This window comes from Cannabis sativa, chromosome 8 (genome assembly GCF_029168945.1).
Source record: "Cannabis sativa cultivar Pink pepper isolate KNU-18-1 chromosome 8, ASM2916894v1, whole genome shotgun sequence".
Taxonomy (NCBI): Eukaryota; Viridiplantae; Streptophyta; class Magnoliopsida; order Rosales; family Cannabaceae; genus Cannabis; species Cannabis sativa.
The window spans coordinates 37,528,129-37,542,212 of NC_083608.1; the positions used below are offsets into that span (position 1 = coordinate 37,528,129).

A 14,084-nucleotide genomic window follows, 5' to 3' on the forward strand; every position below is an offset into this window, starting at 1 on the left:
TGAGTCACAACGATAATAACTGTATCTTAACATGCTAGGTTTTATGGATATACTTTTCTTACCTTGAGTTTTGATTCAGGTGTATTAGTCGACCTGAATGCAGAATGATCAACGATTCTGGGCTCTATGTCACAACAACAAAATGAACGATTAATCACTTGACCTAACCTGTTCTAGATCTTTAATTTGTCACCATAAGTTCCCTTATTGATAGATAGTATAGAAATACCCTACATATTGATAACATACAAAATTGAGATCCTACACAAGTCTCAAAACGGACGGTCCATTCTAAAAATGGTAGACCTATTTTAGAAATAAGACGGTTTAAAATTTGCCTGTCCGATCTGAAAAAATTCATATCTCACTCAATCTTGAGCCAAGCCTTACCAAATTTTTTAGAGCACCTAAAAACATCAAAAACAAAAGTTTTTATGAAGAAATCACAGCTAAATTCTCAATAGATATGATGTTACCAAGCCCAAGCCAAGTTTGAGTTCTTTAAACTTAAACTTGCATAACTTTTGCTACAACTACCCAAAACACTTTAAACCACTTCTAAACAGTCCTAAAAAATCCTAAGTTTTCCTAGACTTCGTAGATTCCCAAAATAATACCTACTACAAATAGCTACTGAGAACCAACAAAACCTATGAAAACCAACAAGTTTTGTGTTAGGGTTTACGGGTCATACTTAAGTATCACATCGTAGACCCCCACCCCAACTCTATCTTCCTTATCAGTGAACCGGAAATAGTGCATAGGTACTCTTCAATGCAGCAGGGCCAAGACGACGTGACATACTACAATCACGTACATAAGTGCTGCCCTCCCTTCGGCTCGGCAATATGGAACCTCTCAACAGCTCCCGTTCTTTTATGAGATCCAAAGAAGGAGCTAGAAGATGAAGTTTTGACTTTAATTCCAGCTATAAGAAGCTTCAAAGATTGAGAAACAACCCTGATTCGTTCTGGTTTTAGAGGATTCAAAAATGGAGAGAAATGAAGAAGAAAATATGAATTTGATGATTTTTTTACATTACATCTTTCTTTGACTTTCTTTTCTTTTTTTGTTTCCTTTTTGTTTCTTCCTAAGTTGCTGCTCATCCTCAAAAGGATGAGCCACGTCCACACAACAACTCCATAAAGGTTGACTAATCAAAGGGCCAAAAGACTATCCACTAAGTTACCTCATAAACCTAGGGGTAAAATGGTCTAATTTCGTTATTTCGCTAGATCCCGTTATTTTAAAATCAACTTATCACAATAATTTCATTAAGATTACTAACTAAACTTGCTGTGATATTTTTGACCTCCGATCGGATCCCCAAGGTCGCTAAACCTAAAAATATTTTTATTCTACAAATAACTCTCATTATACCCACATATTCCAAATAAATCTCCGTAATTAATAAATTACACTTATTTATCTACTCATGGCGATAATTCCTAATTCACACTGAATTAGATTAGTATGATCATAATCTCACTCATAACTCTCTAATTAACCCATATTTATATAATAAGTCTTAATTATTCATAATTTAAATTTTCGGGATATTACAATCATTTTTCCCACTTTGATCAAGAAACTCATTTAAAAAAAATCGTATCCTGCCTCGTCACTCTACTACCACCCAGTTTCTCCTCTTTAGAGCTTAAACAATCTAAATCCCCAATCATAATTTAAGGGATCTTCCAAGACTTAATTTTGTTCTACGATTCCCTCCAAAAAATTACCTTCTCAACCTCATAAGGAGTACCATAAACTGCTAGTAACCTCCACATAAAGTTAACTTAGGGATCCCATAAATGGATGTTGAACACAGACACCCCAGTATCAACTATTTGAATCTTCAACTCCATATTCCATCAAAGCAAAATCCTCCAGCTAATCCCTTGCAGGAATACAAACACAACCATGATAATCCAAAAAACTAGCAATGTTCTCCATTCAATCCTTAGTACATAATTTTTGTTTCCATGAGAAAAATATATTGCGGTTTGTATTTTCTCACCTAGACCCCTAAGACCTGAATTGCTGGGTTCCAAGCAAGTTCCCGATAATTGTAAAAAAGAACTCTCATTGGACTTGGGGGGGCTTATAAGGGTCGTCTCCTCGCCAAATTGAAAATTATGAATGCTTTCAATGTGCATTTCCACTAAATTTCTAACCACACGAGTCTCCATTACCTCAGAGTTTTTTGATAAATCCCCAACTAAACTACATGTCTGAGCTCTACAACTTCTCCTTTTCTCTCTTATTTTCGAATAAGAAGAAGATGCTCCACTACCCATTTTGAATGGAGTAGTCACTGTCCTAAGGGAGAACTGAGGTAAAGAAGGGTCTTCTTTACTAAATTCATGAGTATTATTTGGGAACTTCTACACGAAAAGAACAAGAGATAAACTGACCTTCCTTTTCCTGAGTTGTGGACAATGGTGAACCTGGTCTGAAACATCAACAGGGTCATGAAAGAGAACATGTCTGAGCTGAATTTGTCTATGGGAGGAGGGCCCATAAATTATTTAGCCAACCCAGTCTTACCAACATTTTTGGGCCAAGAATAAAAAGTGGGTTCAAGGTGATTATGAGGTTGCCTCAATTCGCAAAGTTTAATATGTGAGTTTTACGATTTGATCATAGGGCCCAACGTAGTATTATAGTAGTCAAAACCCTACCATCTTCAGGGGTAGGAAAAGGGCAGGAAGAGTATTTTTTAATAATCTCATATTCTCTTTCAAAAGGTAGCTTACTCGAAATGTCTCTACGCAAGAAACTAGGAGAAACTGAGTGAGTCCTTCTATCTCAAACTATCATCTTGAGAGTGCCTTTTAGAAGCAGCCACTTCCTCGTCCCTATTGTCCACTGGTACTGAAGCTTCTCAATAACTTTCAAAAATTTATCAAAACTAGAACCTAGCTATATGTTGAACTATGATGATTTTCTTTGTAGATCTACCAATAGGATTAAAGTTAGGAATTGCCGTCTGAGGAGCTATGATAAGACTATTTCCTCTAACTGTTGCAAAAGACGACAGACTCAAAATGTGCTTTCTCAACAATGAAGTTGGAGCTGGTCTCGGAGCGGAAGAGGACCACTTTCTTTAAAAGAAAAATGATAATATATTGTTTTTAAAAAGAAAATAAAAATTAATCTATTGGTCTTTCAAATTAATAACACTTAAATCAAATATATGTGAAGATATTTATATAGTAGTTATATATTATGGATGACTCCAACTCACATAATTAGATTTTGAACATAATAATGAGAAAGTTTTTTATTTTTGAAAGGGATATCAACTTTTTTTTTTTTTTTTTTTTTTTTTTTTACAGCAATAGTTATTCTCTTATGTTGTACATAATCAAACTGAAAACACCAAAATCTGGATATATAGATAATTTGAAATTCTCTCCTTTCATGTATTGATATTTGAATTCCTATACTTCCATTTTCAATACTAAACTCAATTAATATATATTTATATATATTCATTCCATTGCATTATTGTAGATCAGACAACCTCTTGATATTTTGTTTTTATTTACTAAAAAGTAATTTAGGAACTTATTTGATGGAATAATATTGCTGTATAAAATAAAAATCTGCAACAAACCCAATCCCAAACCCTACATATATGAAGCAGTGGTCATCCAATAAAGATTATAATACGGATAAGTGGGCATACAGGTATTTTATTTATATATATTATATAATATATATATATATATTTATATGACAAAGACAACCTGTCTAAATTGATGATCAGGAACAATCGGAAAAAAGAAAGGCTCGAGAAGTCACATGATTTTTAACAGTCCAAAGAGACTAGTCTTATTGATATTTTTTTTTACTAATAATACTATTAACACAAGTCGTATATTTTCAAGTGCAAAAATTGTCCGACCATAGTCTTGTTGCAGTTATAGCTTAATTATTAATATATTAATTACAACACATGAAATGTACATATGGCATTAATAATTGAAGTGTAAGATTTATGTTTTAAAAAATTATTATTTATTCACTCATGGCAGGGAGAGTGCTCAATTTCCACATAATATTCCAACCGAGAGCTCTTACTAATTGAGAAATAAATAAAAAAATATGTAAAACAACAATATTTTATTTTTATTTTAAATAAAAAAAGCAAGGTATAGTATACTTCCTCTCTCTTCTTTTCTTTTAGTTTCTCTGGTATCAATCTCTTTCTGTATTTTGCTTTATTTCTCTTAAGGGTTTTGGAGGACTAAATTGATCTGTATTAATTCATCATCAAACTGTTATTACTGGGTAAGTTTCAATTTAAACCTTGTCTGCTTTTATTCTTGTGTTCTTAATTTCTGAATTCAAAACTATTAGGTTGTGAATTCAAAACTAGCTCCTTCATTGAAATTATACTCATTGAACTGATTAAAATCATCCTGATGTGTATATATATATATATATACTTGTGGTCATGTAATATAATCTAGATGATAAGTCTCGTCTTTTAATTCTTATATTTATATAGATATATTTTTTTTTTTGGTCTTCACACTCAGTCCTATTACCAAATTGATATAATAATAGAGAAGCAAAAGTTGGTTCATGACAGTGAATGATTTTATATATGTATTATTTCTGTATATTTTTCTCTAGCTGGCTATAATTAAATGCACTTCATGAAACTAATTCGCATAATTGGATTAATTAGTTTGATTTTCCAACGATTACTCAATTTTTTCATCATTATATTCAAGCTACGTTTATTATATATCTTATACTTTTAGTGATAACTATTCTTTTTTCAGTTAATTATTTATTTCAGTAACTATAATAATTAATGGTATATAATCAAAAATGATTTTTCAATTTCTTCTTGGTCTTCTTCTTTCAGAAAAGCATAGCACACAGCTACACTTGCATATTTTGAAAAAAATATTTCAGTAATATAATAAGTAACAGTGATAGTTAGATCTGATCATTTCTTATTTATATTGTAATATTAGTAATTAACTAATCATAAGTTTTGCTTGTGTACTAAACTACAATAACACAAATATGATGTTTATGAAACCCTATACTCCTATAGATTATGCAATTGCTTATCCCTATATGCATATATATTATATATCTTCGATCTAGGGGGTTGTGTATGTGGCTCAGCTCCCATTGCCTAGAAATAAGAAATTGTCAATAGCAAAATATGCTTCTGGCTCAGAAATTAATGATAAAGACAGATTAACAAAGCCAAAATTTAATATAAAAAAAAAAAACAAACAAAAAATTGAAATCATAGGTATAAGGCCTACATGTACAAGCTAAATCTTTTCATGTATAGTTAATCGATTCTTAAATGCTTTTGATAAATAAGATCATGACATTATTTTATGCATGCAATTATAGGTTTATATTAACATTGATATAAGCTCACTCTAGCTATACAAATTAATACACACATTTATTTGTTTGTTTACTACTTTATGTGGCAATTCCTTATTAGATATAACTAAATATGCTATACTAATTATTACTTTCAGCAATGTACAAAGAGAGCTATACCTAGCTACAGTACTACCCAATACTATGCAAGTAATCTACTACAGTACCATGAAATTTTTTATCAAGAAATTCAATAAATAAATAATACGCACACATGGTGGGTGACCAGAGATTTGAGAGAACATACAAAGATAATATTGGTGCTGGAAATGACATTCAACCTATGAAAACCTCATCAGCACCCAATTTATCTATGCAGAAATCATGTTCATCGTTATTCGACTTAAATGAAGATGCAAATGTATTATTAGATGAAGATGAAAAAACATCTCCAAAAGCATATGAGGAAGAAGAAGAAGGTGAAGATGAAGATGAAGATGAAGAAGATGATGATGGTGATGATTTGAGTTGTAATTATAACAAGGTAAATGTATTGGAAGAGAATAATAAGGTAGGAAGTAGTAGTAGTACTAGTACTAGTACTACTAGTACAGTTAGGCCATATGTTCGATCAAAATTGCCAAGGCTTCGTTGGACTCCTGATCTTCATCGAGCTTTTGTTCATGCTGTTGAAAGACTCGGTGGACTAGAAAGTAAGTGTAGCTAGCTACCTGGCTAGCTATATATTCCTTTCAAATACAATTCTCTTGATTAAAAAATGTTCCTAACGTTACTATTTATCAAATATAATCATTGTATAATAAATTCACACTTGTTACAGGGGCAACTCCAAAGTTAGTTTTACAGCTGATGAGTGTGAAAGGGCTTAGTATTGCTCATGTAAAGAGTCACTTGCAGGTAACTTATTAAGCTCTTGAGATTAGTACAATAATTAATTTGACTCGTGTTTAAGGTGATACACGACTGACTTTTGTTAAGTAACAATACTAGCTAATAATCTGATGCCCTAAACTTTGAACAATTTTTTTTCTTCAATATATATATCACTGAATGTGAAGTCAGATTCGAAGTTATTGTTTAAACACTGAGCTCAAGCTTTAAGGTTTAAAAAATTGTTTGACCAGAATTGAACTTAATAATGTTACTGATCAACTTGATTCATTTTGTAAAACACATGGTCAACACAAGAGTCAATGGCCGGCTTATTCATACTAACACAGGGGGAAAATTAATATATTCCTATATTATATCCATTTATATCTTATTACATACTTTAATAAGGCTCTAATTTTTGTAATTCAGATGTATCGAAGTAAGAAACTTGATGAATCTGGCCAAGGTATGTAAACATTTTTTTTTTTTTGAGAAATGATGATATGTAGAATAACTTTATTTTAACAAAAAATTTCTTTGATAATCGTAGTTGGTAAGGAGATCATGACCATGGATACGTTTTGTAGTCACTATGATGCACACACTTTGTATATAACAGTGACTAAAATATTCAATATTTCTAAATGTTGGATAATATATATATCTCTATATTCATTTTGTTTTGTGTGTGGTAAATATACTAATTAATTGGCTCTAAAATGTTATATTTTTGTACCCTATCTTTTCCTTTAGGAGTAAATGTGACTAATCTTTTCACAATATTGCCCAAAAAATATTTATATATATATTTATATATTCAAAATAATGCAATTTTATAGGCAATATAGTAGTGATGGAATGTAGAGAAGTGCTAGAAAACTCACTTTATACTCTATTTTGCACTATCTCGTTCTATCATTAGACATGTTCTTTTATTTATTATTTGATTATTTTTTAAAATATAAAAGGTTTGAACTAATGTCATTTTTCAAGCATTTATATATAGGAGGTGCAAAATAGAGTAGAAAAAAGAGTTCCTTAGGATTTCTCTTGGATATATTATAGAAAATAAAATAAGTGTAATATTTTAAATTAGGTATATTTACCACAAAATAAAAAAAATATATAAAAATATAATATTGTAAAACATTAGATATTATTTGAACCTGGAATCAAAGTCAAATTTATGTATGATGTGAAAATAACTGCATATAATGAAATAAAATATAAATATGAGAGGGAGAAAAATCAATACATAAATTGCATTAATTAATTATGTTTGAATTTGTACGTGTACAGTCCTATCTCATAGAAATATGGGTATGCAAAGAGATCATATTATACAAATGTGCCAAAGATTCAGTCCGTATGGCGGAAAGTTTACAATGGACAACAGAAGCTATAGTACTGCTACTTCTTCTACTTCAACCTTTAAACACCCAATTACTTCCTCAAGGTATTATATATCACACATGATTTGATCAGATTAATTTACAGCACTACTTTTGAAATTATATATATTCTTTTATATATCTCTCTTCTCTTTCTCTCTCTAGATTTCAACATCCTTGGGCATTAGGAGTCAATGGTTCGTTGAGTAGTGCAGGTTTGACCAAAAACTCCATATGTGAAAAAGTTATGGTCCAAAATGGAAACAAGATAATAAGACCAATAGTTAGTTCATCACATAATAATGATAATAATATTAATATGTTTGGTGTAAGAGATGCAATAACAAGAACTGTTCCACTTAGACCGTGTCAATTTCTTGAAGAGAAGAAGTGGCCTCCACGAGATATGATTATCCCAGGAACTACTAATCATCCATCTCACCTCAAATTTTCTCATGCCGATTGTAATAATATCATCAGTTCGTATGTTTCACACAAAGCAACCCATTATTATTTCAGATTAATTAATATACTGCATCATCCACTATATTATAAGTACTGATTTCTTTTGTTCATTTCCCACAGCTATGAACCCAAGTTAAATACCTTTTCTCAGCTTGATGAGGTAATTAATTATTCCCTTTTTTTATGTATATATCGACATATTCATTTGATTTTGATAAGAATCATGGTGCTTTGATTTAATATTTTTATATATAATATTCCTCAGATCTTGTCTAATAAATTTTAATGTGATAATAATAATAAAAAAAAAGTGATAACTAAAAAGATCTAACGTTATTATTCAAAAAAAAAAAAAAAGGTATGATCTAACGTTCAAAATAAGAACATTATTTAATTATGACATATAAGAGTTTAAATATTAATGTAAAATTGAAATTTATATATCGACAATTATATTAATATTCTTAAATGAAATTTTCTCAGACTAATTGTCCAACAACTCGTGTTTTGGAGGATTCAAAACTAATTATAATGTCAATTTTTTTTTAAGACTAAGTATATGAAAAAAAAAAAATATATAGGGTAATTTTACAACGTGCCTTTTTAAAAGAATGTACTGATACACTTTCTAGAAAAAAAATTTAGTCTAATTATTTTTATGTTTGTGTATGTTATAGTTATTTAAGATATCATACAAAATTTTAAAACATATTTAGAATAATTTACAATATAGAAAGCAGTGTTCAAATAGATTATCTCATACACGTATAAAATAAAATAGTCATGCATGCAACACACTATTTTAACCCTATTTTCGGCTTGTGAAATTTTTTTTTTTTTTTTTAAATTTCTTAAAATTTTACAAGATATCATAAATAGCTAAAATAAATATTATCACGAGAAAAAAAATTATTTTGAATACCAAACTGGTGCATCTATGCATCTTTCAAATTTTTTCATATATATATATAAATATTATAACATTGATTTAGATACTCTAAATTATTTAGAAATTTCTCAGCTTTTGTAACTACCTGCATTTTATTTTATTTTGGTAGTATCAAATAATGCACCCGCTAGTTCTGAAAAGTTCTTATTCATACATTATAGTATGATAAAAAAAATAACACATTATTATCATCATATTATCTGGTGTAATGATGAATGTATGTAACAACTGTATATTACATACGTATACTAAGTAAATACGTGCTTAATACATTTAAGTCTTCGGAGTGTATCAAACTCTAAATACAAGTTGAATTTTGAAATACAGGTTGATAGGTTAAGAAGAAAGCAGTATGAAGTCGAAGAGCGTTGCAGTACTAGTAATGCTCCTATAGAGAGGTTAAAGGAGAACAAACGTTTTCCCAATTTGCATCTGAGTTTAGGTGACGGACGTTGTGATCATGGTAATCACATTAATGTTCATTGTCAACAAATTACTAGAAGAGCTGCAGATGAAACTGAAATTATGCTTTCTCTGTCTCTGTCTACAACTTCACCAACTCATCAACAACCACTATAATACTATATATATAATATGAGTCATCACATGTCATACATACAAAAAAGTCAAATTACTACACACTCAAATTAAAATATATATATATTTGAGATTTTTCTTATATATATATTAAACTATTCATTGCAGTAGCTAGAGGGGGCGTGGGCCTGTTATGAATGAACCAAGTACGTACTTTTAGGATCTGATACGTACGTATGTAAGTCCACTATGTTAATAGAATAAGAAGGCTATGTACATACGTACGTATAGGAGTGTGAGTTGCTAGATCTTGAAAGTGCTTGTCTTGAAATTAAGTAGCCACATTGGCTTCGTAAATTAAGTGTATTTGATTTTTTTAGAATGACGATTATATGTATAGTCTTGTTATATATAGTTTGTTTCTATGTATCACCACATAAAGAAAATTTAGCAACTGAAACGTGAAAGTTAATTATTAGAAAACTATTTCATATTTTCTCGATGCATGTAAATTTGTTTGTGACTGGCTTACAAAAAAAAAAAAAAGAGAGAAATTCACTTGTTGCTAAGAATATATTGCTTTCAGAATCCTAGTAGAGCAAAGAGTTATTTGGGTTTTATCATCTCCTAAAAGAAGAAGTTATGGTCTTAGGGAAAAACACTCATCTCCTACCAATATATATGTGTGTGTGTGTGGGGAGCGATTCCATCTCGCTCGTGTAAATGGATTGAATGACTTCCACCTATGATCATAGCCATTTATACATTTTAATACTCAATATTTAAGGATTGACTTTTTATTTGTTTTTAAGATTATTAATCTGACACACTTAGATCTATGATGTAGGGGTAGTCTATCAAATTATATGTATTTGTGTAGGATTAAAGAAGATTAATTGTTATTAGTATTGTAGAGCTTTCCACCATATTGTGCCAAATACGAAGAACACAATGTTTAATCTTCATGTCCTTGTTGGTGTTTGTATGGTTATTAAGAATGTTATTTTAATTCTACCAATATTATATGAAATTTAATTATTGTATAACATTTGTATACTATTTGATAACAAAATTATTAATTGAATCATGGAAGTTGGTATTGGAAACAAGTTGTGGTAGCAAAAGAAACTCTCAAAAAGCTTACTGGTACACAACAATTTGCACAGAACATGTACCAAATTGCTGAAGGATACAACCTGCTTTGTCCAATTCAAAACAGGGTTCATTGGTGTGATGAAGTGTGGGGGAGGTTCAATATCCCCAAGCACAGTTTTATACTGTGGCTAGCTGTGCAAAAAGACTCAAAACAAAGGACCGGCTTCTGAAATTTCGAATCATTTCAGATGCAGATTGCTCGATCTGTTTGCAGCAAGAAGAGTCAATCAAACACCTATTTTTCAGGTGTTACTATGCACAATGCTGTGTGGAGAAAATCAAAGAGTGGTTGTCATGGAGAACACAATCTTATGATCTACATCAGCTCCTCAAGTGGATTCATAAAAGCAAAATCAGCAAGTTTAATAAGAAGGTATTGGCGGCTGCCATTGCTCACTTGGTATACTTGATTTGGTTTGTAAGGAATGATAATTTGTGGAACAAATACATAGAAAACAAAGATGTAATTGTACAAAGAATTAAGAATAGTGTTAAGCATAGAGTAGAATTAGTTTGGCCAAAAAAGATTGGTCAAGAAGATAGAGAATGGTTCCAAAAGTTGTAAAAGCTGTACAAAATAGATTTGAGATCTTTCTAAGTAAAGATGCTCTCTCATTGTAATGGAATGTAAAAAGTTTGTGGATCAATAATAAACTTGCTGATTTATCAAAAAAAATTTATTAATTTATTATGTTTATTTTTTTAAAATAAATGTATTATAGTTATACTATTTTTGATATTGTAAACTATTAAATAATATTTGTTGTATTCAATTTTCGATAAATGTTTATAATATTATTAATTTTATAATAATGTTTATTCAAAATTTTATTTAATTATTACATGTTATTTATGAAATAACGTAATTCTTATTAAAATATGAAATTAAAATATTATTTATAAAGCTGGAAGCCTTTGCCGTCAGTTATAAACTACCATTTAGAGTATTTTTTTCAACAATTATAATAGCCATTTAAAGTGATATTTTTCTGACATAAACTATCATTTTAACTTACTTTCCCATCATTTACTATCAGACGAAAGTCTTTTCTAACAATTATAAAATGTCATTTAAAGTAACTTTTCCTGACAGTTGTAAACCGTCATTTAGATTGACTTTCTCTAATAATTATAAACTATCATTTAAAGTTCCATATTTTTACTACACCTACATAGCCAAAAATTTTGAAAATTGACGGAACTAGTATAAAAGATAGTTTTAAGCTAATAGGAAAGGCCAATTTTATAGTAGTGCAACATGTTCACGAAGGCATTCTGGTCCTTAGGGACCTGCCGGATAGTATATTAAAATTCTAGAGTAGTTCTCGAGCTCTAGAGACTTAGGCAGCCATCTTTTCTTCTTTAGTTTAATACTCCCCTGATATTTAATTCACAACTAACTAGGAGATGCTATAAATCTCAATGATTTCGGCCCCAACTTCCTTAGGTAGATGCAAACCAACAATCATTTCTTCAGGCTTTCCTTCGTTGTTGGAGGTGACAAATCAAATCAGAGGGCACTTTGGAGCTGGTTTCCTTGAGTAGAAATCCAAATAATTTTGGCTCCGGAACCTTTTCCATTTAAGGCTCCGACAACGTAGACTTTTTAGATCATTTGAAATACCCTAGGATTAAGAGAAAGGATTAGCAAAACCCTAACTAGATAATTGTGTATTATTATGGAATTATATTATTATATAATTTATTATATGTGAATTAATATGAGATATGACATGTTAAGACCCCGTTGGTGAGCCAGGGGCATTTTAGTAATTTTGACCCGAGAAGGGTTAAATTGTGAATTTAATTTATTTAGGTGCTTATGGACTATATAGTATGCCTGTTATGTCCTTTTTCAGGTGTATTCTAAAAAGTTGGCGCGGTATAATCACAATTGGGTATTTCGGGCCGAACCAGGTTTGGGGCCGAAATACAATTCTTAGATTAATTATTGGCATTTTATTTAAGCATGAATAATCTGAATTTATTTGAGTATGAGGAGGTATTAAAAGGACTATTTTGTCCTTAAATGTTTATAAGAGGGATTATGTGGCCATATGGGCATTTTGGTAACTTGGTATACTTTGATTATTTGCAACAAATGAATATTGATTGAAAAATGAATTTCATTTTCTGGTTTATTCTCCTCAAAGCCGCCTCTCTCTCCCTCTATTTATCTCTTTCTTTCAAGTGTTGAATTGGTGAGGTTTTTACTTGATTCAAGCTTGGATTTGGTGGCTTTGTGCTTGGGTTTGAAGAGATTTGAGGTAGTTTCTCTTGCTGGTTTATAGTTGAGTTTATTGTTGAGGATTTTTGTAGAAAAACAAGAAATTCTGTTGTATTCTCTTGAAAATGCATGTGGTTAGAATTTGTGTTAACCTTGATAAGTTTGGGTGTAATTGCTTGGTTTTGTATTGGATTATGTTTGATGAGTTCTAGATGAGTTTTTAGGGTAATTTCTATGTGTGAATTCAAGTTTTACTTGTTGTATTGTTGTTGGAATTAGAGGTTGAAGCTTGCTTGAAAGTTCAAGTTCTTGTTTATGAATTTTTGATGGATTCTGCTCAAGTTTGGAGCTTTGATTTTTATGTTGTTTAATCTGATTTTTTAAGGGTCTTTATTGATGGATTTGATGCATGAACTCTGTATTTTCACTCTCTGAATATTTATTGGCAACTCTAATTTGTGGTTTTAGAGTTTGATTAGGTTTGGGATGATTTTGGTGTGTTTAAACATGAGAATTCGTAGCTGGTTTTTGAGATTTTATGGGTTTGGAACCCAAGGGCCGCGACCCAGCTCCCTGGGCGCTGTGGCCCGCCTCTGTGTGGAGGCCTGGGATTTGGTTACAGGTGCCGCGGCCCGCCCTTCGTTTTTGGGCAGATTCGAACACGTTATTCGAATCCTCATAACTTTGTGATCTGAACTCTGTTTTGGGAGTTCTATATATTGTTGGAAAGCTCGTTCCGAGCTCTATTTGATTATTTGTATTTTAAATGCCAAGTTTATACTGTGTGGAAGTAGATTTAGGGATTAGCCCTATACTTTGAATCCCAAAATTTGTGACTAGGATTACCGACACTTGGTCAGGAGCACCCAGGGATTTAGAATCTCTACATTTGCGGGATATCAGGCAAGACAGTAGTTGCATGTAGAGTTATGCACGATGGCGCTTATGTTGAAATGTTATAAGTGAGTAAATAGAAATCGGGATTAGGGTTATTACCCTAACATGAGCGGTTCAACGGTCTAGGGTTATTACCCTAGTGATAAATGATGTATAAATGCTATGCCATGTTAATTATATGAGAATATTGAGATTTAGGGTT

At 30.9% G+C, this 14,084-nt stretch overlaps 1 protein-coding gene across 1 annotated transcript; it reads left to right on the forward strand.

Moving 5' to 3' along the window:
- Positions 1-3,670: 3,670 nt before the first annotated feature.
- Positions 3,671-10,084, forward strand: LOC115700229 (uncharacterized). Its single transcript, XM_030627795.2, has 8 exons — positions 3,671-4,296; positions 5,526-6,080; positions 6,209-6,285; positions 6,691-6,727; positions 7,561-7,717; positions 7,818-8,135; positions 8,238-8,277; positions 9,394-10,084. Exons 2-8 carry the CDS (start codon positions 5,642-5,644, stop codon positions 9,643-9,645), a joined length of 1,320 nt encoding a protein of 439 aa, XP_030483655.2. The 5' UTR covers positions 3,671-4,296; positions 5,526-5,641; the 3' UTR covers positions 9,646-10,084.
- Positions 10,085-14,084: the final 4,000 nt, after the last annotated feature.

What these genes read in the sequence shown, in the direction of transcription:
- LOC115700229 (XM_030627795.2), top strand. Translation starts at nt 5,642, where the DNA reads ATGGTGGGTGACCAGAGATTTGAGAGAACATACAAAGATAATATTGGT. An exon ending in ACTTGATGAATCTGGCCAAG is followed by an intron (nt 6,728 to 7,560) that starts GTATGTAAACAT and finishes GTACGTGTACAG; the next exon opens with TCCTATCTCATAGAAATATG. An exon ending in CACCCAATTACTTCCTCAAG is followed by an intron (nt 7,718 to 7,817) that starts GTATTATATATC and finishes TTCTCTCTCTAG; the next exon opens with ATTTCAACATCCTTGGGCAT.